A 25,501-nucleotide genomic window follows, 5' to 3' on the forward strand; every position below is an offset into this window, starting at 1 on the left:
TAAAACATAGATACTTTTTGAACGTTGAAAAAAGTTATCATGGATAGACACTTATTAGACTTTTCTCGAAAAAAGGAAATTTTTTTACGTGAGTTTCAATAAATTTTAGTGCTGATGTCTAAAGATTTTCCACTTCTGTTCTCGAGTTATCTTTAATCAGATATATTAGAGCCAATTTAGCTTAAGGGAAGAACACATTTAGTAATTTTTGTGTGGTATTGTAAATTTGACTAATTTTCCTATATATGGGTAAAAATTTCAACCCGGTATAACTTGATTCGCCGTGAAAAAATATTACATTTGATAACGTTGTATTAAGTATCTATATATTGTTAATAAATGTTAAAAAATTCATTCAATTTGGTTCACTGGTTTCCGAGATATGACAGCTCAAACATGAGTTGTCTAAAAAATAGTGTTTTACCCGAACGGTTCTAACTTCGTGATAAACTATTCAATCGAGCCCAAATTTGTACCAATGATGCACATATAACAGGTTGATAAACAGTAAATTTTTTTTTATGCACTCTATGGAAAGTTACAGCATGTTGAATTTTTTTGTGGGAGAAAAAAAGTTGCCTATCCCAAACATTTTGGCCATCCCCTGTATATAGTTATTCTTGCAAATAAAAAAGTTTGGTTCCCAATTTCTTTGAAAATATGGACCACCCTAATTTCCATGTCATGTACTTATTTATCTAATTTCCATGTATATTGAAAAGAGGGCCTTATTTTTAGGAACAACTTTGTAGAAGACCATATTAATCTAGAAAACCATTTGAAAGCGCTGAATGCATCTTTTCTCGTAAATCTGTTTTGTGGACCATTGTGCACTGGGTCATTAACAAGATTTGGGATAAGTAAGTATTACCGGAGGAATGGATGAAAGGTATCGTGTGTCCCATCTACAAAAAGGGCGATAGTTGGACTGCGGGAACTATTGCGCGATCACACTACTGAGCACTGCCTACAAGGTATTCTCTCAAATTTTATGCCGCCGTCTATCACCGATTGCAAGAGAGTTCGTGAGGCAATATCAGGCTGGATTTATGGGTGAACGCGCTACAACGGACCAGATGTTCGCCATCCGCCAGGTGTTGCAGAAATGCCGCGAATACAACGTGCCCACGCATCACTTGTTCATCGATTTCATATTGGCGTATGATACAATCGATCGAGAACAGCTATGGCAGATTATGCACGAATACGGATTCCCGGATAAACTGATACGATTGATCAAGGCGACGATGGATCGAGTGATGTGCTTAGTTCGAGTATCAGGGACACTCTCGAGTCCCTTCGAATCTCGCAGAGGGTTACGACAAGGTGATGGTCTTTCGTGCTTGCTGTTCAACAATGCTTTAAAGGGTGTATTAAGGATAGCGGGGATAAACACGAGTGGTGCGATTTTCACGAAGTCCGTTCATCTCATTGGTTTCGCTGATGATATTGATATTATTGCTCGTAAATTTGAGACGATGGCGGAAACGTACATCCGACTAAAGAGTGAATCGGATTAGTATTTAATGTGTCGAAGACAAAGTACATGATGGCAAAGGGCTCCAGGGAAGAATCACCGCGCCCCCCACCCCGAATTTATATCGGCGGTGATGAAATCGAGGCGGTTGAAGAATTCATGTAATTGGGCTCACTAGTTTTTCGCCGATAACGACACCAGCAGAGAAATTCAGAGGCGCATTGTGGCAGGTAACAGTGCTTACTTTGCACTCCGCAGAACTCAACGATCGAATAAAGTTCGCCGTAACACGAAGTTAACCATCTACAAAACGCTGATTAGACCGGTCGTCCTCTATGGGCACGAAACATGGACCCTACGTGCAGAAGACCAACGCGCCCTTGGAGTTTTCGAACGGAAGGTATTGCGTACCATCTACGGCTTAGTGCAGATGGAAGACGGGACTTGGAGAAGGCGAATGAACCACGAGCTGCATCAGCTGCTGAGAGAACCAACCATCGTCCATACGGCGAAAATCAGGAGGCTACTGTGGGCGGGTCACGTTATCAGGATGTCTGATAGCAACCCGACTAAAATGGTTCTCGAGAGTCATCCGACCAGTACAAGAAAACTTGGAGCGCAGCGAGCTAGGTGGGTCGACCAAGTGGAGGACGATCTGCGGACCCTACTCAGAGTGCAGAACTGGAGCCAAACAGTCATGGACCGAGTGGAATGGAGACGGCCACTATGTACAGCAGAGGCCACCCCGGCCTTAGCCTGATCGCAACGCAATAATGAATTTCTTAAGCAATATTTGAAAAAGTACCTGAAAAATCCTGTAGAAACCCGTGAACTTTTTCCATGAAGAAAGTACTGAGAAATTTCTCGAGAAACTTCTGAAGAAAAGTCTAAGAAAATTCCTGGAGGAGTGTATGAAAGAATCCTTGGAGGGATTCTCCGAAAACATGTACAAAGCAATTTTATGGACACTAGGCCTGTCCACATTTTTTGAATGATTGTTTTCATCTTACAAAATCGGTATCCCATGTAGAGTAGAAATCTAGATAACTCAAATTTCTGCAGTTCCTGAAGATGAAGAACATGCCGTGTCAGTCAAAACAAAAAACTGCTTGCCTTGTCAATTTGTATTGCCAATCATCTTCGGTTTTTGTTTAACTTTCCATCAAAATTGCCCATTATGTAAATTACACACAAGTTTCATCAAACTACCCATTTATGGTCGAATCCCACTCTGACTGTGCAATCAAAGATAACCCCGGCCGATAAGATTGCGCGCCTCCCACTCGCTCGAAGGGTGCTCCCGAGACGACTCACAGCGTGTCGCAATTTGTTTACCTACACCCTCAAGTGCTGCTGCTGCTGCTGCTGCTTGGCTGCTGCAACTATGTATGTTAGTAGGTATGACTGGTGACTTTCCATTCACCCATTGCATTGGTAGGAGGGTTGCCCTCTTTCAAGGTGAGGAAAAGTCACCTAGCGTCAAACGTCCGTCGCCTCGTGGGACCACCCTTGGTTCCCCGCAGCTAGCTGCACTTATAGGACTAAGGAATATTGCTACAGTTTGTCGTTTTTTTTTTTTGAATGACGACGACGTAGATTCACCTACAATCGCGCCCCGCTGATGGCTGATGATGGCCTACCACAACTGCTGCAAGTGACATCAGCCATCCTGCAATGCACACAATTACCCACCGGGCAACAATTATTAGCGATGCCGAGAGCTCTTACACCGGGACTCAGTGGCTGATTTATGTGTTTTTTTACAGTGCCACTCAAAAAACACTTCCGATCTTATGTTATGAAAAAATACCTTAAACTTGAAGTTACGTGCACAGATAAATACGATTTCTGAAAATGTTAAAAAAGAGCATGGAACGAGCTCACCATATTTTCCAATATATGCATCTTAATTTCATGAGTGTTACGTTATTTCATCTAACACCAAATTGGAATCATTCCCCTAAACAAGAGTGTTATCTGCTATAGCTTTTATTTTTTTTAGGAATTACATCCCAAGTTGGACTAAGTACTTGCATTTTTTTTAAACAGTCATACTTTTGATCGTATATGCGAGAAAATCTAACAACCCTTGAAACTATTTGTCAAATAATTTCTGAACGCAACTGCTGCTGTCAGCAGCAGGTAGTTCTCACTTCACCTCAAATGGGGTGGGAATAAGAGCGGTGTCTCCACCCCACCGGTTTAGCGCAATCAGTATTGGCATTGTTGTTACGGATTTGATTAATTATCGATACCGGGAGAGCAAGCCCTCCAACAATTGCCCGCAGCCAACAACGCAACAACAAACAACAACCACTAACGCCACGCTCTGTTTGCTCTTTTCCGTTTAATTTCAGATACGACTGTGAAGACTCCAAAGCTGCTTGTAAAATCCTGTAAGTATAATTGCAGCCGGTTTGCGACGCCAATAATTTACTCACCGCACCGCACCGCACCAGCACTGTGCAGTGCACACCTATAACTAGTTGTTTACCCGCGGAATACATTGTTGCTTAGCCGGCTGGGTGCAAACCATTCTCCCGTAGCCGCTTTTTCGCTGAACTAGGGGGCTGGGCTGGGTTGGTTGGGTGGTGTTGCACCGACCCAACCAACGACGACGACGACGGTATTTATCGAGAGTGGGAGGGAAAATGTTTTTCCGGGATGTTGAGCACCCGTGAGTTTATTTTCATGCGCGCCTAGGAAAGTGCGCCGGGGCCCTAATCTGGGAAAACTCCGGTCGCTGGTAGGCAGTGGCAAACATACGAATGCAATTACAACTGCTAATAGGATGTAACTGAATTGACTGATGCCAGCCAGCTTGAGAACGGCTTCGCGCGGTTACTTTGTATCGGTAGTGCAGGTAGGCAATCGGCATTGGTTCCGAGGAAGAATTAGTTTGGGCTTACTGTTGATTCCTATGGGAATAGTAAACTGTGGAATGGTTTCTAGATTTTTTAACATCAGAAGACACGTGTAAGGTCTTCTAGGTATGAATATTAAAGTGGAGAGATGTTTGTATGTTAGGATTAGGTTTGAGAAGTGGATTCACATGATCCTAACAATGTTGCATCGGTCATGTTCTCCGACGTATTTGTGAGGAAAAATCTAAAAGTGAGTGTTTTCCTTTGGAAATACAAGTTAAAAAAGAAGTATGTACTGAGTATGAGATTACCGAAAATACATCTAGGGTTTCTATCTGATTTCCGTCTAACTAAGCACCGATCAAAATTAAACGAGTTTATACTTGTACTTCGACTAATATCTCATGGTCAATTCGGTATCAATTACAAATTTATAATTAGCTGTCACATCATGTAAAAAATGTGAAAGAACTATATTTACCTTAAAATAGTAAGATTAATTACTCGTCCCTCGATTTTTGTTTCCGTCTAGCCGCGTCTAGTTCGGGCTCAATCTTAATTCAATTTCCTGCATACCTTCTACACGTCATTATGGTACATAGGATGGTCAATAATTAGGTGTTTCGAAAAATCGGTCAAATTCATCGCAATCCCAATCAAATCATATAGGGGAACTTACGTATTTTCGGCAGTTTTGTTCTCTTCGTCATGAAGGGTTTTTTGAAACCTGTAGGTCTCAGAGTTGAACTCAAATCTTTCCCAACCAAGCTATTTCAGGCAATTCGGCCCACAAAAAAAACCCCATGACGAAGAGAACAAACCTGCCGAAAATACACTTCGTCACTCTATTTGAAGTATGATCGAGCAGAAAGTTTTAAAATGAGATGTAGCTTTAGAATAACGGACAAAATAAAGGGGATGGCCAAAATGTTTGGGATAGGCAACTTTTTTTCTCCCACAAATAAATTCAATATGCTATAACTTTGCATTGAGTGCATCAAAAAATCTCAAATTTTGACTGTTTATCAACCTATTATATGTGCATCATTGGTACAATTTTGGGCTCGATTGAATAGTTTTTCACGAAGTTAGAACCGTTCGAGTAAAACACTATTTTTAGACAACTCATTTTTGAGCTGTCATATCTCGGAAACCTTGATTCACTGGTTGAATGAATTTTTTTATGTTTATCAACAATAAATTGATACTTAATACAGCGTTATAAAATGTAATATTTTTTCACGGCGAATTAAGTTATACCGGGTTGAAATTTTTACCCATATAGAGGAAAATAAGTCAAATTTACAATACCACACAAAAACTACTTCTTCCTTTAAACTAAATTGGCTCTAATATATCTGATTGAAGATAACTTGTGAACAGAAGTGGAAAATCTTTGGACATTGTTGTGACCGGAGGTTCCATTCTTGATCATCAGTGCGCTCTTCATTTCAGTTCTTCACTGCTCAACATTCGTCAAACGACTGATTTTCCATTATCCTAATTTTGACATCTAATAGTTAGCCATGCTTGCTATGATGATTATTTAGTCATGCTTGCTATGATAACCATTTTTGCATACCATGCTTTATTCTTAATCACATACCGTACCCACTATCCATCTCAACATTACTTCCCATCCCTACTCTGACTCACAAATCACATTTTGTTAATGATTTCTACTTTTCTAGTCCTAGTTTCGTTTCCCTCAAGATGATCATGCATGTTTTTTTTTTAGTTTAATTATTTCACAAACTCTACTTAATTCCTCAATACTCAGAAAGAAACCAGTGAAATCATGAGTGAAATTGACCATTAAAAAAAAAACAATAATGATCAATAGTCTTCCAACAGATAATTTTCTAATTACCATTTTTTTCTGCTTCGCACCAAATGATTCGACAATTTTTTAGCATTTCCATTTTTGGCATACATATTATTATTATTATTGGCTTTATTATGGGGGTTTTCAGCCCGAGGCTAGTTCATCCCCGATATGGCATACATACTATTCTTACATATTCCTTCTCGAAATGCAGATTTTATTTTCTTTGCCAAAATGCAGGATTGGTGTTGACTTGAAATAGACACGTTCAAAGTCAATAGGGTGATTCACCTAACAGCGTAAACCGCTGAATAATTATAATCCTGCTTAAACGTCGCGATCACCAAGGCAATCTTGGATTATTTCATTCGCAATTTTTTGAAGCATTTCAATAATCAAATAATCATGACTTACACTCGTTAACCTGTGTAGTAAATCCTCCAAATGTAAACTTAACTTCTCAACCGTCATTAGTTTACATTAGTTTTAAAATACAATAAATCTTAAAAGTACACACTCTATCCATTTTGACAGCGATGTATTGGCCCTTGCGGTTTTGATTACGATTGCTTTTCCAAATTTGTCAAGCTGTAAAACTATAGCCCAACATCGTAGCAGCCATCGTTTAATCCATGCTTCCTTATTATTTTGCATCCAAATACTATTGCATTAAATGCATGTCATCAGGTTAGCCATGACTATCGGGTTTTCCAAATATCGTTACTTGAGGAAAGTTTTTAACTGAAACTAGTTGAAGATATCAACTTTCCCAGGTAGCAATAGGATCATTTTTGACCCAAACCTTACAATACGTCAACGAGCTGTTCCCAACATAATGCATTAGGAAGGTTAAATCGAATGCCAGAATAACAGAAAATGTTGCTTTTCAAACTCAAACTGCATGACGTTTTGGAATAACAATAATTGTCCAAAACAAGTTTTTTTTGGTATTTCAGTTTATTCCTGGACACACTTTTAAATATTTCCAACATGTTTTGCATATAACGTTTTTCTGAATCAATGTATTCTTCGAGTTTATCATTTTTTATTCGTATCATTTCATAAACCATTTCAAACAAAGCTTTACTTTTGGCGGTGCCAAGCTCTCACCATTTTACTGATCAGCAATATCCTTGGTTGCCAAATTGAAAGTGTGATTGAGTTGAATTGGAAGTACTACCTGGTCTGCAACTTTAGTAATATTTCCACTTTTATTTTGTACATAATCATTTATCAGATTTACCAAAGATTAATTCAATCGTATTGCACAAGATAGCCAATGGTACGTTGCGGTAATATACATTATTATGCTATCTTATAAATTTCGACTCCTGCTGTATTTGAGTCATAATTTAAATAAGATACTCCGCCTTCTCAATCGGACCATTTTTGTAGGCCTCTCTGATTTTGCTATAAGATACTCCGCTTTCTCTAACTTAGATTTACTCAACGATACTCTGCCTTTTCTATCAGAGACCATAATTTTTTTTTTATTAAGTACTCCGCCTTCCCTATCGGAGACTTATCCTTATACGGGTATTCTGCTTATTTTATCAGAAACTTTTGTTTCGGTCGCAGGTATTCCGCCTTCTCAATCGGTTACCTGTTTCATAAGATCTCTGCCTTCTCAATCAGAGTCCATGATATTTTGTTTGGATACTCCGCCTTCTCTATCGGAGTTCCTTTTGAGGGTCCTCTGCCTTCTCTATCAGAGCCCTGCAGAATTTGTGGAACTCCGCCTTCTCTATCGGAGTCCACTTCAGGATTAGCTGACTCTCTTTCAGAGTATACACGGAAAAAACAGATTACCTAAAAAATACGTTTAAAGAACGCAAAAATAAGTATACCGCTTGAACTTTTTACCCAGCAGTGGGTTGTTTCCTCGCTCTCCCGCTCGCATTGTTGTCAAAAACAAAGCGAGAAGCAGCTACCTAGCCGATAATGTCCGTGCAAGAAGCCAAATTTGGGTTTTTTGCCGTTTACCCAAAAATGGGTTTATTTCAACCCACTAGGGTACTTCAAAAGTTAACGCTAGGTAGAAAGAACTTTGCGATGGGTTGCAATTTTCTGCCGGCATTAAACGGAAACTACCCACTCAGAGCTTTAACGCGGTAAAGCCAAATTTGGGTTCTCGCACGGAAGAGCCGATATGAGTGAAAAGAAGCTATCAATTTCAGAATCAATTTCAGATATCATCCGCAGTTAAACAAACCTTTTTAAAATTTACCATTTATTCTTGAGCGCTTCTAATAATTCAATGATCCAGGAATTCAACTCCGCATCAAACTCCGGTTGTTTGGAGGCTCGACTGCACCATTGTTGTGACCGGAGGTTCCATTCTTGATCATCAGTGCGCTCTTCATTTCAGTTCTTCACTGCTCAACATTCGTCAAACGACTGATTTTCCATTATCCTAATTTTGACATCTAATAGTTAGCCATGCTTGCTATGATGATTATTTAGTCATGCTTGCTATGATAACCATTTTTGCATACCATGCTTTATTCTTAATCACATACCGTACCCACTATCCATCTCAACAGACATTAACACTAAAATTTATTGACATTGACGTAAAATAAATACATATTTTCGAGAAAAATCCAAAAAATGTCAATCCATGATAACTTTTTTCAACGTTCAATAAGTATCTATGTTTTAATAGTTTGTTAAATTTGGTTCACTGATTTCCAAGATATGACAGTTCAAAAATGAGTTGTCTAAACAATAGTGTTTTACCCGAACCGTTCTAACTTTGCGAAAGATTAATCAATCGAGCCCAAATTTGTACTAATGATGCACATATAATAGGTTGACAAACAGTCAAATTTTGAGATTTTGACATTTTAGCCATCCCCTGTAGATCTATTAATATTTTTGCCATGTGATCTTTATAAGAACTGTTCAATTTGTAAAACGGACAACTTGCTTGTGCGATATCTTTTTTATTTCTCAATAAAATCATTATCAGTTTTTGTATAACTTTCTATAGCTATTTTCAAATGTACGATAAATATAACATTAAGCAAAATGTTCTTTATTGTGTAACTGAAGCGGATTTCGTAAAATATCAAGAAAAACCCATTTCTCAAAATTTGACAGAACTTTCCACATACTTAACATGCATATTTTCATGAAGTTTTTAATGTATTGGATTCTTATACTATTCTACTAAAAGTAAAACTCAATAGTTGGTCAGTAATAATGCACAGATTAAGTGAGTTACCTTGTTTTCATAGAAATTATTAAAAAATGTTTATTTAAATCCTGTCTTGCAATACCACAACGGATTCGGCTAAAAATGTGTCCTTACTTACCTTACCGATCAGGCTAAGGCCGGGGTGGCCTCTGCTGTACATAGTAGCCGCCTCCATGGCTGTTTGTTTCCAGTTCCGCACTCTGCGTAGGGTCCGCAGATCGTCCTCTACTTGGTCGACCCACCTAGCTCGCTGCGCTCCACGTCTTCTTGTACCGGTCGAATGACTCTCGAGAACCATTTTAGTTGGGTTGCTATCCGACATCCTGATGACGTGACCCGCCCACCATAGCCTCCCGATTTTCGCGGTGGTTCATTCGCCTTCTCTAAGTCCCGTATTCCATCTGCACTCCGCCGTAGATGGTACGCAACACCTTCCGTTCGAAAACTCCAAGGGCGCGTTGGTCCTCTGCACGTAGGGTCCATGTTTCGAGCCCATAGAGGACGAACGGTCTAATCAGCGTTTTGTAGATAGTTAACTTCGTGTTACGGCGAACTTTATTCGATCGTAGAGTTCTGCGGAGTCCAAAGTAAGAACGATTTCCAGGTGTCGTTTTCAGCGGTCACCAGTGAGCCCAAGTACACGAATTCTTCAACCGCCGTCGATTAGAACGTGGTCGATTTGATTTTCTGTTAGATAGTCGGGTGATCTCCAGGTTGCTTTGTGGATATCTTTGCGGGGAAAGAAGGTGCTTCGGACTACCATACCACGGGAGGCTGCAAAGTTTACGCATCGCTGGCCGTTATCATTCGATACGGCGTGCAGGCTGTTTTGCCTGATTACCGGTCGGTACATTTCCTCCCTTTCTACCTGCGCGTTCATATCGCCGACAACGATTTTCACGTCACGCGGCGAGCAACCATCGTATGTTTGCTCTAACTGCGCGTAGAACGCTTTTTTCTCGTCATCAGGTCTCTCTTCGTGTGGGCAGTGGACGTTGATGATGCTGTAGTTGAAGAAACGGCCTTTAACTCTTAACATGCACATCCTTGCGTTGATCGGCTGCAACCCGATCACACGTTGTCGCATCTTGCCCAACACTATAAATCCGGTTCCCAGTTCATTGGTGGTGCCACAGCTTTGGTAGAAGGTAGCCGCTCTATGCCCGCTTTTCCACACTTTCTGTCTAGTCCAACAAAGTTCCTGCAACGCCACGATTTCGAAGTTGCGGGGATGTAGTTCGTCGTAAATTATCCTGTCACATCCTGCGAAACCTAGGTACTTGCAATTCCATGTTCCAAGTTTCCAATCGTAGTCCTGTTTTCGTCGCGTGGGTCTTTGTCGATTGTATCGAGTCGTATTTTCTCCTATGGTATTCGCAATGGGGATTTTTACGGGTGGCTTATTGGGCCTACGCCAACACTCCTGTCTCGCCGGAGGGCCATCGTGCCAGTTCTGTTTAACGTCCCAGCCAACACTAGGACGACCACGCTGATGGGGCTACCACCTGCTGGGCGTGATGCAGCGTTTCTTACTCAGCCGCTGGATGCCAGAACAGACGCTGTTTGAGCCGCACCTCCTTGGTGAACAGACGCTCGAATCGTACCTCCTCAATCTAGTTGAAGTCCGAAGAACAACAGTGCCCAGGCTGCACTACCAGCTAAGCACACAACTCTTAGCTGGCGGTGTTTGTCATCGCTTGACCCGTGGACGCATGAGGTAGGAACTTGTGAGGACCAGAGCTATGCTGGACGCTCTCCTTATCGACTCACCGTTTTGCAGCCCAAGCTACGACAAGGCGTTCAATGCTAATTATCCATTTATGCACCTATAGTGCTATCTCACGGCAGGTATTGGCAAAATAACAGACTGTCTGAGTGCAACATCTTCAGGAACGTTGCATCAAAATGTCAAAGAAGCGTAGCGCCTAGTCAAGCAAAACAAATCAGAAATAGATATATAGTGTGCTGCTTGTTCTTCCCGTCTCCTCGTCCTTGCACACTCCAGCTGAAATTGGATTTAAGTAGTTCTTGGGGTTACAATCCAGGGATGACTTAATAATTTTAGTACTCAATTTCTGATTTTCGTCCCGGAATACGCTACAGTTGTACTAATGACCTTCGCTGTTTTTACCCCCAATAATTTGAAGAATGATTGGAAAACAGCTTCGGCTCCAATACCTAAAACTCGTTTTCAAAAAGATATTTCATTGTGTATGAAGCATTTTCTTTCTCTCTTCGATCTAGGATATGATTCCCTCTCCAGAATAACTTTATGATCCGACAAAGCATCCACCGATTCGGCACGTTGTTTTCGATGAAATGAGAAATGGTTATGTTGCGATGGCCATGTTCCCAATCTAAGCCAACAGCGCAGCAATGTTTGCTGCAGAGTTTTTGCATGACTAAAGGGAAAAACGAATATCAAAAGAGATATAAAATAGTCAAAAGCTTTTGAGCAGCACAACTTATGCATACGCACTGCTTACACACTTATTTCTGAATTGCCTGTTCGGTACTTTTTTGACGAGATTATAACAGCAGTACGATCTCGGTAGTTTCGGTAATCGATTTTACTGAGGTTCAGTAAAACAACTGTCAAAATCGTATGGAAAAGGTAAACAATGCATTTTTGCTGAACGAGCTCGGTGCTCAGCAGTTTTAATCTCGTCAAAAAATTACCGAACTCGGTAATCAAAATTAAGTGTGTATGTACGGCTTATGTACGGTCAAATTAGAGTGTCCATCCCGGGACGTCCCGGGACAAGAATTCCCGGGATTTAGGCAATTTCGGGATTTCCCGTATCCCGGGATTTAATATTTGATTTCCCGGAGTTCCCGGGAATCCCGGAATGCATGATTTTATGCCCATTATTGGTGTTAAATATCAAAAATTCTTTATGGAGCCTGCAAGAGGACGATTCAGTTTTTGTTAACAACACATTCTCTTGACGACTTCTATAATTGCACCACAAAATCACGAAATCCTCTGCAACAATCAAGTAAACAAAATGTTTACTCACTCGATAATTATTAAACTTTGTGTGGGCATGTATTGTATGGTTATCCAAATCATCGAGAAAATACCTAGTTTACAGAAACATGTTCGCCCCTTTAGAAGCTCAGTCAAGAGTTATATCAAACAATATCTACATATTCTAAAAGCATTTTGGGCAAATTGCATTCACATTTTGCAACTTATCAAAAAAGTACTGCTAGCTCTCCAGCAGCATATTGTAATTTAGTTTAGGGTCCCTATTATATATCGGATTTCTGAAACTAAAAAAGCTGTTTTTATGAGTGACTACTGGCAGTACAATAATTCCTCATTCAACAAAATGGATAGACAATAGCTGACAATTTGAAATTCATATCACTTTCCACTGAAATCTGTATTTCATAAAAATCCCGGGATCCCGGGATTTCCCGGGATATGCTACAATTTTAATCCCGAATCCCGGGACAAGGAAAATGCCCGGGAAATGGACACTCTAGGTCAAATGCTTAGTGATTCCCTGGGAAGGTTTCAGGGGGTTTTAAGGGATTTCATAGGCTCTCAGGTGACATTCACGGGGCTTGGAGGAGGACGAGGGAGTGTTTCTGAAGCGGTATAAGGCGTAACAGTGCGTATAAGGGCGTTTCAGGAGGGCTCATAGGGAGCTTCACGGGCTCTCCGATGAGCTTCACGGGGGTGGCAAAATGTTTCAGGATATTTGGGAGGGGTTTTAGTGTTTCATGACACTTCAATGTGTTTCAGGGTGTATCTAGGCGTTTTAAGAGGGTCTAATGTTTTGAGGTTTCAGAGGGGTTTTTGGGTGATTAGCTTCACGGGAGCTTCAGGGGAATTTCAGGGGTTTCAGAGACGTTACAATGTCTTTCGAGGGATCTTGGGAGGTTTCAAAGGGATCTAATGGGTCTCACTGGCTCTGGGTTTGTCTTTAAGGGAGTTTTAAAAGGGGTTTCAAATACGATTTGAGGTGTTTTGGATATTTTGAAGGGGTTTTAGAAGAAGGTTTTAGATGCGTTCCAAGGCTTAGCAAGACGCTACAAAGCGTTTCGGGAAGTTACATAGTGATCTTGAGGGGCTCCACAGACTCTCATATAAACTTCACAGAGATTTCAGGGGGTTTCAGAGGCGTTTCAAGGCGTTACAATGCGCGTCAGGTGGGTTTCAGATGGGCCTTAGGGGGTATTCACGGAGCTTGGAAAGCCGGTGTTTCTGAGCCGGTACAAAGCGTTACAGTGCGTATAAGGACGTTTCAGGAGGTTTCGAAGGGGAGCTTCACGAGCTCTTGGATGAGCTTCATGGGAGTTTAGTGGTGCTTTAGGAGGTTTCGGAGGGGTAATAGGGGTCATCTAAGGCATTTCATGACGTTTCAATGCGTTTCTAGGCATTTCAAGAGAGTCAGAGAGGTTTTAATGTGTATCATTAGCCTCTATCTGTGATTGGTGGGTATCTGAGATAAAAAGGGCGTTTCAGGAGTGCTTCAAGACGTTCCAAGCTGATCACGTTAGTTGATTCATGCTGTGCATCATATGTCACAGAGGTTTACGCTTTTCTTTCGGTCTGTATAGATCAAGTCTCATAGTACAAATAATTTAACCATTTGGAGGACTTATTCCTCTTCTTGGGGTAACGTCCCAATTGGCGCACAGCCTGCTTCTCAGCTAAGTGTTCTATGAGCAATTCCACAGGTCATTAACTTAGCTGAGGACTTCCACTGCTAATACAGAGGAAAATACTCTATGCCCAAGAAAGTCAAGGAAATTTCCATAATGAAAAGCTATTTAACCGACCGGGAATCGAACCTGTCTCGCTCTGCATGCTCATGCTGAATACCCATGCCTTTACAGCTGTGGCTATATAGGCTGACTTTAATGACTTTCAAATACATCAGTTCCATAAGCCATGACTATTAAAAAACAAAAACTTGAAAAAACAGCGATGTTTTATGAGTAGAAATTATGGACAATGTATGCAATTTTGTGAAAGCCTTTTAATAAATCATTCTTTGGACGTTGAAAAGATTTTGTTCAGCTTTTTTATTTCTATCATTTCATTATTATGGTTTTTATGAATCATGAATTCATTGGGTGTCCTGTCCCATTTTTTTCTGGTGTTTTGTTGAAAGTTCACTAAGAAATCGTCAGAAACCTAAATTTCTACCAGCAATTCCTGCAAATCTTCAAATATTCCGTAAGAACTACTCCCATAAATGTAGAAATGTTTCTCCAATGCTAACTGAAATCCTTCATAAGTGGTTGCAGTGGTAATTTAAACCTTACGGTGTAAACTATCCAATAACCTACACCTACACGTGGTTACCCGATCAAACATCAAACATCTCGTTGTGGATACCAATTTTAGCTCAATATGTCGGCTTTTCCAAGAATCGAAATGCCATCAACTAAGTTTCCGAGAAAATCAATATTCAATTATCTACTATTTGTACGTGCCATTCCCATCTTCATCAAGCCCATCAACATCAAACAAACCGAATGGAAGATGCTCTTGTCGCCTGCCTATCCATTTGTCATCGTTTACAATTTAGAAAAAGTGTCATTTTTTCCCGGTAATGGCATTTTATGCAAAAACCACTCCCACTTGAGATCCATCCATCACACGTTCGGAAGCGGGTCGCGACATTGAATTAAATATCAGGCTGAGATCTTAGTTTTTTTTCCTCCATTTGAGAAAAAAGTCCCCAGCTAATACGGGAAGACGGTGGCCATCACTGGCTCAAATCCAGATAACCCACCAAAAAGCATTTTCCAGTTTCGATTAAAGCCGGACAAATAATAACAGGACCGGCTCGGCTCGGTGTGGAACCGGGGTATCAGTGACGCACCGTGTTGTCGCTTACTACCGGTTTAAGCAGGTACGAGACCAACCGGTCGGTCGGTGGGTTCGCATCCTGCCCTCGATCAACACGCGGCACAGACTTAGCTGGAACAAAAACAAGGTTTTATACTAAAAACGTCAACCGGTGGTGGCACCCCCCGGGAGAGATTGGTTTCTCAACCATCTTTTCTTTTTTTTGTTGTTGTCTGTGATGATGTTATTTCTACCTTCCTCACTCGACGACGACGACGTCGACGGAAACGGAAGCCCAATGTGATAGAAAAACTCTTGGGGTAGCATCCTTCGAGAAAATTCTCTCGAGAGCTGCTTGTCTACCCGTCCTGTCCCTGTCGGTATTGTTATATTGTTGCGGTTGGTAATGCTTAGATTGTTTAGAAATGGGGAGCACGTTTGTGTGATAGTTAAAATGTCAACTAGGTGGGGTTTAAAAAAAAAAGAAGCTGAATCTAATAGCTCAATTGAGAAAAAAGTCGCAAAAAGGCTAGATATAACCGGGAATTGAACCCAGACGCACTTCTCATGGCCACACGCGCGTTTACTGACTAGACTATAAAACGTTTCTTCATTTTCTCGTTTGATATATTCAACCTAAGTAACATTTTGATAGTCAATTAGTTTTGTAGAGGTTTTGACAACCGTCATAAAACCTAACATCATTTATTTTGGATTTATGATGGTTCTTAAAACCTTATCTAGCCTAGTTTACTAAAAAATGTTACTTGGGAATTATCTTTCAAAGAATTACAATATCCTAGCATATTTCCCATTTCTAAATAATCTAAACTTCACCGGAAAATATCCAGGAAAAAGTGAAAGTGATTCTCGGTTTCCTTTTATTCGCCGAATTGATTCCGCTGAAAGCGAGCTCCCGTTTCACAGTGGCACGCCGTTATGAATAAAAAGATGTAATCAGTTTACCACTTAAGCCCGGCCCGGAGCTTGGGACAACGAAGCGTACTCCTCAAATTCGAGCTATGGTCCATCTTGGCAAGCGCCCTACTCCTTGAACTAGGCGGTAGGTATCATCCGATCCGAGTTTCGTGCCGCGTCGAGAGCCTGGACCTACTCAACAAACCTTGCACCCAGCCAGATATCTCGCTCTCTCTCTATCCATCTATCTCTCTCTCGTTCAAGAGCATCGTGAAACGCGAGAACAATACCGACACAGGAGTGGCACAATATTGTGCAGGCAGCAGGCAAGAAGGAAAAGTTTTTTCGGGTCGACCTGAAACAATTCTCAGAAGTACTCGGAAAACTCCCAGCCTCATCACTTTCCGGGAAATGTTGCCTCAGCCTAGTATCAGCGACAGAAGCAGAACGGCGAGCATCTTGCTGTGTTGGATTCCTGGAATTGATTACCCAGCCATAAGCAGCTCTCAGATTCCGGGAAAAGGATCGGTGCCTGCGCTGGAGATTGTTTTGAATTGTTTCTTGGGTGTTTTCAATTAGCTCACCGGGAAAGGATTTGCTTCATTGTCAGCTTTGTTGTGTAGGATATTTATGCGGGATGGATTTAAAACAATATAGTACGAGAGATAGGCAGCAAAAGTTTCAACAATTTTCAAAAGAGCAATACTTTAAAACCCAGCTGGTTTTGAGAAGGTTCTGAAAACATTCATATAACCGAGGATTTTCTTAAGCATATTTGACTTAAAACAATATCTTGGGATGCATAATTGGGATTTAAGTAGTAGATCCTGATGAAATTCTGAAGATCGTAGATTTCTGCATGATTTTTTTGAGAATCTTTGAAGTGATACACGGAAGAAATGAAGATTCGGAACATCCAAATATATCGAAGCTATTTTTATGATTTTAGTTTTTTTTTACTTGAAACCTTATTGAAAGTTTCCTCAAAGATTTATGAAAAAATATTTTTCAAATTTTCCCAAAACATTTTTCAAAAATCCATCGCATATCGTCCCATGTTTCCGTTTTTTTTGCCTTGAATTTTTGGAGCAGTAGATCAGATAGACTGAGATTTTTTTCTTCTTATTTTCAATTTGGAAGTCGTTATTTCAATTTCTTTAAATTGTCATAAAGTTCGATGATAACTTTTTAAGGCCTTTTTCCAAAAGCCTCTTCAGAAATATTGGGGGAAACTGGATAGACTTGATTTCTATTTCTCAATTTGCCTACTACTATAAAAGCACATCTATTGCAACTTTATACATAATAGAAGGATGTCTCCAGTTAGCCTTGTGGTTAAGGCTATGCATGTTAAGGCTATCGATAGCTATGGATCGCCAATCCGGAGACGGCGGGTTCGATTCCCGTTCCGGTCGGGAAAATCTTCTCAACTTCCTGGGCATAGTGTATCATTGTACTTACCTCACAATATACAAATTCATGCAATGGCAGGCAAAGAAAGCCCTTCAATTAATAACTGTGGAAGTGCTCAAAGAACACTAAGTTGAAGCGAGGCAGGCCAAGTCCCAGCAGTGGTTACGTAGAGGCATAAAGAAGAAGAAGAAGGAGGACTTTGATTTTTTTTCCTAAACTGGGTTTTTATGGAGGCATGTCTTATGATGTATTTTACAAAAAATGGACGACACTCGATCCTCTTATGCGCATATGGGTTATTTAAAGGGAAAATATTTCCAAAGGTTTTCTATTCACTTTCATTTTAGGTTGTCTTGCATTTGGAATGAACATAGTGTATTTTAATTTTCGATTCCCAGAAAACATGGGGAGACAAATCTCTCCGGAAAGCAAGTCTCCACAGTCTCCCCTAACTTCGCCAGCAATAGTTTACATTCCAAGAATTCATCCATTACTTATTTCTTAACTTGAGCTTGTTCTTACGAATTGTTACGTTTTATTGAAATATTCCAATCTTTCTCTCTCTATTTCATTTTTTTCCTGAATTCTTTTCGAACTAGACGGTTTTATTATTCTCACATTTTTAGGTGACCATAATTCATGATTCTCACCAAACATTTCAACTTTATCGTCTACATTGGTTTAATTAACAATCTCGATAATTGAATCTAAAAAGTATTCTATTGAAATTCTGCAAAAAAGTCACCACATTTTCGCATTTTAGAAAAATAAATTATTAGAAGTTTTTGGTAGTTTTCTGTACATTATTGTAGCTAAAATTACTTTTTCCACAAAAGAACATGGGTTCAAAATGTTATCATGGGAGTTCAGGCGGAAATTTTGTCAAAAGTATAAAAAGAACTTGGGAGGTAGTGATAGTAGCAATATAAATTCGACTAAAACTTCAAATTTAACATTTTCTAAAAATCCTGCCACTTTTACATTTTTAATGAAAAAAAACATGTGTATTTGATTACAATATAAAACATCTTTCTGTTTCGCAAAAGTTCACCTTGATTGCTATTTACATATACTATCATTAGTACTTTTTTCGATTATTTTGGCATTCCATAGAAAATCGATGTAGTGCAGCTCCAAATGTCGTGATATTTTGTGGGTTTGTAATTCATCTAAAATAATTAGACCCTAATTTCTGATTTCGTCATTAGAGGGTAATCAATTTTTAGATTGGGCGTTCAAAAAATTTCAGTTTTTCAAAACAAAAAATGTTCAGCAAATCATAACTTCTGAACCAGTTAATCAATTTTAAACTTTTTTTTAAGATTTGAATGGTAGTTTCAGAAACTGGTCAGACTGTGTTTGGGAGCAAAAAAATATGTCAAATTTTGGCGTAACATATACAAAATCAGAAGTTTATATTCATTAGTTCTTAAGGTATGATTTTCTGAAAATAGAAAACTATATACTTCAACACTAGCTACTTTGTCTGATGTTGTAAAACAGCATAAAATATGCATTGTGTTGCATTTTTGAGTGATAGTTGATGAATATGTAACCACAATTTTATAAGGATTCTAAATAGTATCAAATTTAAACAAGTGGCTAGCATGGGTAAGTCTTACCACTGCATCAATTAAAAAAATCACATCTCAAAACTGAAAAATAGATACATTTCTCATTTTTCAATATGTTATGCCCGAAATTCTGAATTTACTAGATTTTACAAGATCGCTTTAACTTCATGGTGAATAGCCCAATCTTTTACAAATTTTGATCTGAAACAGAAAACTCGTCGATCATTTAAAATCAGTGAAAATTTGAGAAAATGGGATGTATTATACAACAAGTTGTAGCTGGTTTTATATTTTTTGAAAAGTTAAAATTTTGCCTGTTTCGATTATTTTGTCTATCCAAACGTATCCAGAGAAAAGATTTTTTTTGTCTATCCAGATAACAGACAGAGAACAGATAGAGAACAGACAGAGAACAGACAGAGCATAGACAGAGAACAGACAGAAAACAGACAGAGAACAGGCGGAGAACAAACAAATAACAGACAGAGAATGGACAAAGAACAAACAGAGAACATACAGAGAACAGACAGAGAACAGACAAAGAACAGACAGAGCATAGACGGAGAACAGACAGAATACAGACAGAGAACAGACAGAGAGCAGATAGAGAACAGACAAAGAACAGACAGAGAACAGACAGATAACAGACAGAGGACAGACAGATAACAGACTGAGAACAGCCAGAGAACCGAAAAATAACAGACAGAAAACAGACAGAGAACAGACAGAGCACAGACAGAGAACAGACAGAGAACAGACAGAGAACAGACAGAGAACAGACAAAGAAGAGACAGAGAACGGACAGAGAACAAACGAAGAATAGACAGAGAACAAACAGAGAACAGACAAAGGACGGACAGAGAACAGACAGAGAACGGACGGAGAACTGCCAAAGAACAGACAAAGAACAGACAGGAAACAGACGGCGAACAGGCAGTGAAGGCGGACCAGCCATAACGAGTAGAACAGACAAATCATACAAATCAGTGAATAAACCGAACGGACATAGCAAACGAGAAAAAAAAAGCAGAAAACACTTTTTAATATTCCAGATATTTAAGTATACCAGACAGAACAAACAGAAACAGAGATATATTTGCGAAAAAGAAGCAGTAAATGAACAAAATACAAGTAAAAAACGAACAAAAATAATCTTCCTGATTTATTATGAATTATTCTCATACTAATTTCCGTAATTTTCCTCTTTCTCCTGGAACAGCTTTAGGAGCAGATTAATATGTAGTGGCTTGTTCTTTGCATTGAAGCTTCCCTCGATGATTTTGGCGCAAAACAATAAATCCCTACGTGCGTGCACAAACTCAACGAGGTACGCCCGAGAGAAATCCACCAGACCATAACCGGCGACTGGTGGCAAATCACTCGGTCGAGCTTTCCCGCGTCAGCCATTTTCTATTTGTGGTTCTTATGCAGAAGAGGTACTTAAAACCGCCATAAAACTTAAACTAACTCATTCAGGTTTAAAAATTGTATTATCACTCATTTTGTTTGTACTATTTAGTTTCCGGTTTACATTACAAGGTCAAGATTTCTGTGCATAGTTCACTGAACCTATAAATTGAAACCATATGGAAAAGAGGTGTGATTCTGATGATCGCTAACAAATTTCATGAACAATTTAAGCTTTGTCTTTTGAAAGCAACCATGAGGTAAAAGTTACATGATCGATTTATTTTCATCGATTTTCGTCTCTTCGAATTAGAGTGACAAGATTTAAGTCTGACTACAGGTTTTTGATCACAAATCATAGATACAATTTTGCGTCCAAGTGTGAAACAATGCAACCAGACTTCTCACTTCGACGACAAAATATAAAAAAATGCAAATAATAAACAAAGATTTTTCGTTGATTTTTTCAAATGCCAATAAATAAATCAAATCCATTTTCTAATTGTGGAGATGATCGACCAATTGTTAAAGTTATCCCTCTGCGGTTCGCTGATTTCGCGTTGGGTTACCTCAATGCAAAAAAACCGACGATCCAATGCAATGTCAGAAACCAACGACAATCGCGTAGTAGTATTTCTGTAGTAGGGTTCTCCGAAAACTTGTAGTCTCGTAGGAAAATAGGATTAATAAACCACCCATATTTTATATCCCCTGAAGAAGACCCAAACCAAGGATCGAAACGTCGAATGAAATTGTATTACCCCACTCATAATTTATCCATACCAAAAATCCAACCCCAGAGAAATAAAAAAAAATTTAGTTTCATAAAAAAAAAAACAAATCGAATGAATCCAAAATATCTGCTTTTCATTGTAAATTGATAGTTTTTGCCAATTTCCGGCACAAGCTTTTTTTTGTGACATCTCCATACAACACACTGATCGAATTGTTGAGAAACTGTAATATTTCAATGTTAAGAGAAAGCTCATAGAATGTGTACAATTGTGTAAAAATACTACCGGCTTTCATTTTTTGTTTGCGAATTTCGGAAACTTTGTCAACCATTTGAAAAAGTGAATTTTCGGAAAAGAAAACTAATTTCATTTTTTTTAGTTGAGCATACCAAAAAGACTTCAAGCTTTCCAGAAATCGGAGAAAATTTCTACTAACCTTCTCATTTGTTTTTTTTTTATTTGAAATAGTGTTGGGGTTGTCAGGATATTATTTTTTTAGAATTCGTGGAATAATTTTAACTTTGACAAATTGTTCCATTTGCCTTTTTTATATCCAAGAAAATCAAAAAAAAAATATTATAATTATATATTGTAGACATACATCATACATAAAACCTATAAAATGATACCAAAGGAAAGATTTTTGTTGGAAATGCTGTCAGAAAAAAATTAAAATTGCATGTGCTATACTCCAACGCACATTGCAGTTAAAATATACTAAATAAAAAGATCTTTAAATAAATGAAAGTAAAGAAATAAATTTAAGAAAATAAAACTTGATATATCATATTTTTTATTTAGTACGAATTTCGTACATGAAACATACGCCTAATGAAACAAACAACCGAAAGTCATTCACCCGAAAAGACCATTCGCCCGAAAGACCATACCCCCGAAATACCATTCACCCGAAAGACCATTCGCTCGAAAACCATAATAATCTTTCTGAAATCAATTAAGGCGTCGTCCACGCGTATGGCTGAACGCCATTACCAACTAAACGTAACTGCAACCATTTTCACAGCCTGATTTAGCGCTTTGGAGCCGGAGGGGTCATATATGACCCCAACTTAGAAACGGTTGAATAAATTCACCCATTTGATAAAACAGAATACTGTCTTCAGCAAAGTTGTTGCAAATTGAGTCCTCTATTAGGAAAAAAAATGGGAATATTTGTATTTGGGACTGAACACCATGAAATTTGGAAAAACGAAATAATTGACATACCGGTTGTTCTAGAAGCTGAACTTGGATGTGGGTATTCATTTAGCCTTCGTCAAGAACATCAAAAGGTGTTTTATATTCTGTGATGTTCTAGGTGTTCCAAACTGTCCTGTAGTGAAATCCTTCAAATCTACAAGAATAATTTTATGTATTTTCGCCACAAATGAAGTCTACTAGCTTATTATAAACCTTTGGGATATTCAGGGTCGTCCAAACTGTTCTATAATGAAGTCCTTCAAATCTACAAGAATAACTGTATGTGTTTTCGCCATAAAGAATAGTAGTATTGCATAATTTGCTGGGATCTGCGAAGCTCTTCAAATCTAAATTTTATTTAGAGACACTACAGGGATATTCCAGGTCAAACTACCTTAGAGTTCAGGACTTCAGGTCTACACTCGTAATAACAGCCATATCTGCCAACATTGCATATTTATCCGTGGTTACTGAACCAAACTGAAATCTTTTTTTTTTATTATAAACCATTGGGACATTCAGGTTCGTCGAAACAGTTCTATAATAAAATTATAAAATTATAAAATTATAAAATATAAAAAAATATGTGTTTTTACCATAAACAATAGCATTACATAATCTGCTGAGATCCGTGAAGCTCTTGAAATCTCAAATGTTATTTAGAGACACTATGGGAATGTTCCAGGTCAGTCTAACTATCTTTGAGTTCAGAACTTCAGGTCTACACTCGTAACATCAGCTATATCTGACATACTGAGTAACAGTTCATAATCAATCGCGCTAGTCACCGATTCAACCTGAAGTCTACTATATATGATTATGAAACTTTGGGACATTGAGGGTCGTTCATGCTATCCTGAAGTTTAGCTCTTAATAGTAACAGTAGTTATTCTCACAATGAACTTTAGACTGTAATCTGTAATCCCTGTGGCATGAGTCATTTCAAGATAGTTTTGAGATTTTCCAGATCAACAATACTGCTCCTGAGGTCATAGCTTCTGGTCTACACTTGTGATAATAGCTTTTGCCACTACGTTAAGTAGTGTTACATAATCCACTGTACTTACTGCTACAGGAACAATAAGCGTTGTACCTATTATATTTTTGGGATGTTATGGGCTTCCTTACTGTTATGATAAAGACAACCACTGTAATTTTCAGAAGACATACTGGACATGATACAAATCGTAGCATTGTATAATAAAAGAAGTTACCGTTACACCCGTAGACTTTAGGATCTAATCTCAAGAACAGTTTGGATGACCTTGGATATCTAGAAAAAATAGTCTGCTTAATATTCTACCGTTTTTATGCTATTGATCATCAAAACTACAGAAAAATGTAGCAAAAACTCCATAATAACGCTTGAAAAAATCCGGCTTCAAAGGGTTAAGACTTATACTGTTACAAACATTTTCGACAATATAGCTGAAGAAGCATTTATTGGAATTGTCCCTTCTTTTGTTAATAGGTTTTTCTTTCTAGTTTCACTTTCAAGGAACTTAAATTCAATTTGATGTCATTTTTACTAGAAATTGGACCTTCTTTCAATCATGGGCTGTTCTTTTAAGCTGTTCTGTTATAGAGAACCTTGATGTTTTATATTTTTACAACTGTTGGACTCCAAACATGGTTTCAAAAGAACAGCTTGTTCAAAAAAGAAGGCTGAGTTCTCGCAATTTTGGTGTTTTTTTTCTGCATCCGTAGTTCACACGTTTTAATTTTTATCAATTATTGTTCATTTTAACTAAATGTAGTTATTCCAAGTAGATAGTCGTGAACACTATTTACTTGAAAGTTTTGACTACTCTGTGCTGAAGCTTTGTCTTTATCCTTTCGATCAACAATGTATGACAATCAATGACCTATTATGTAATATTTTCACAAGTAATTTGGCCTTCTTTAAAACATAGGCAGTTTTTTCAAACTTAGCTAATATGATTATTATTGGCGCTAGTCCAGCTGTTCTTGCGATTGGATGTCATTCGGGCGAATGGTTTTCGGGTGAATGTGACAGAATCTTCATAACCAGAGGAATACTACTCTGTGATATATTACCGAAAAAAATCCTTGGTGGTTTTTAAATTTCTGTCACACATTTCTCCCTGAGCTTCACCAAAAATTTAAGCCACGTATTCTGCAAAAAAAATGAAAAAACGAATAATTTTTTACCAGTTTATTCTTCAGTGGACATTTAAAATATTTGAAACACTGGTGGAAATAGGTATAATGACACAGTTTCTTAAGTGTCATTGCGTTGGTCGTAAGCATGCATATAACTTGGTGAGCTCGTTCCATGTAATTTGTTCAAATAAAAATTAACAACAGTTTGCTTTCATCTGCCGACGAGAACGGTTGCAGAACATTCTCTCGCGGTCACTGTGTGCTGCATCAGCTTATTGTCACTCGCTGGAATCGAAAGGTATTACGCAGAAAAAGATGGTTGAGGTTAAGAACACTGTCAGGTTTGCATTTCCAACGGGTTCTGTGCGGCCATCGTACGATGAGATCGCAAAATTCGTGAAGTGTTTGGATGTCAGCATTAGCGACATGGATACGCTATACAGACGAGCAGAGGATCATAGTGTGTACCTCAAGTTGAAAAGTCAACAGGCATTCAGAGCAGCGTTGGAGAACAATGCACAACCACTTCGTTTCCATTATGCAAACGGAACGACAGTGATGGTGCAAATATCTGATGCGGAAGGCAACTATCAGTACGTTCGTGTGTGTGAACTACCACCGGAGGTACCCGATAACGATATCGCTGGTGTTAGGAAAATACGGAATCGTGAAAAGAGTGGTAGGGTAGCGCGCCACTTGGGCGGTGGCTTCTATATTCGTCTGTTTGCCACTATAACTCAGTCAATTTTGAACCAATTGACTTGAAATGTTGTACACGGGTAGATACTATACCTATCTCACCACATTCCAAAAGTTGTGTCAATTGGTTCAAATTTGACTGAGTTATAGTGGAAAATAGACGAATATAGAAGCCACCGCCCAAGTGGCGCGATTCCCTACGAGAGAAGTTTCCTGCCGATATCGGGTTGGATATTTTCAACGGCGTTCGCGGAG

General features: G+C 38.8%; 1 protein-coding gene across 2 annotated transcripts in view; it reads left to right on the plus strand.

Annotated features, from left to right (window-relative positions):
• LOC109413956 (basic helix-loop-helix ARNT-like protein 1) overlaps window positions 1-25,501 on the plus strand; it is a 347,751-nt gene that overhangs the window by 259,525 nt on the left and 62,725 nt on the right. For both annotated transcript variants that reach the window (XM_019687687.3, XM_019687686.3), the window contains exon 3: window positions 3,835-3,873. In XM_019687687.3, the coding sequence (XP_019543232.2) occupies window positions 3,835-3,873 (39 nt within the window). The remainder of the gene's footprint in view (window positions 1-3,834; window positions 3,874-25,501) is intronic.

This window comes from Aedes albopictus, chromosome 2 (genome assembly GCF_035046485.1).
Source record: "Aedes albopictus strain Foshan chromosome 2, AalbF5, whole genome shotgun sequence".
In the NCBI taxonomy this organism is placed as follows: Eukaryota; Metazoa; Arthropoda; class Insecta; order Diptera; family Culicidae; genus Aedes; species Aedes albopictus.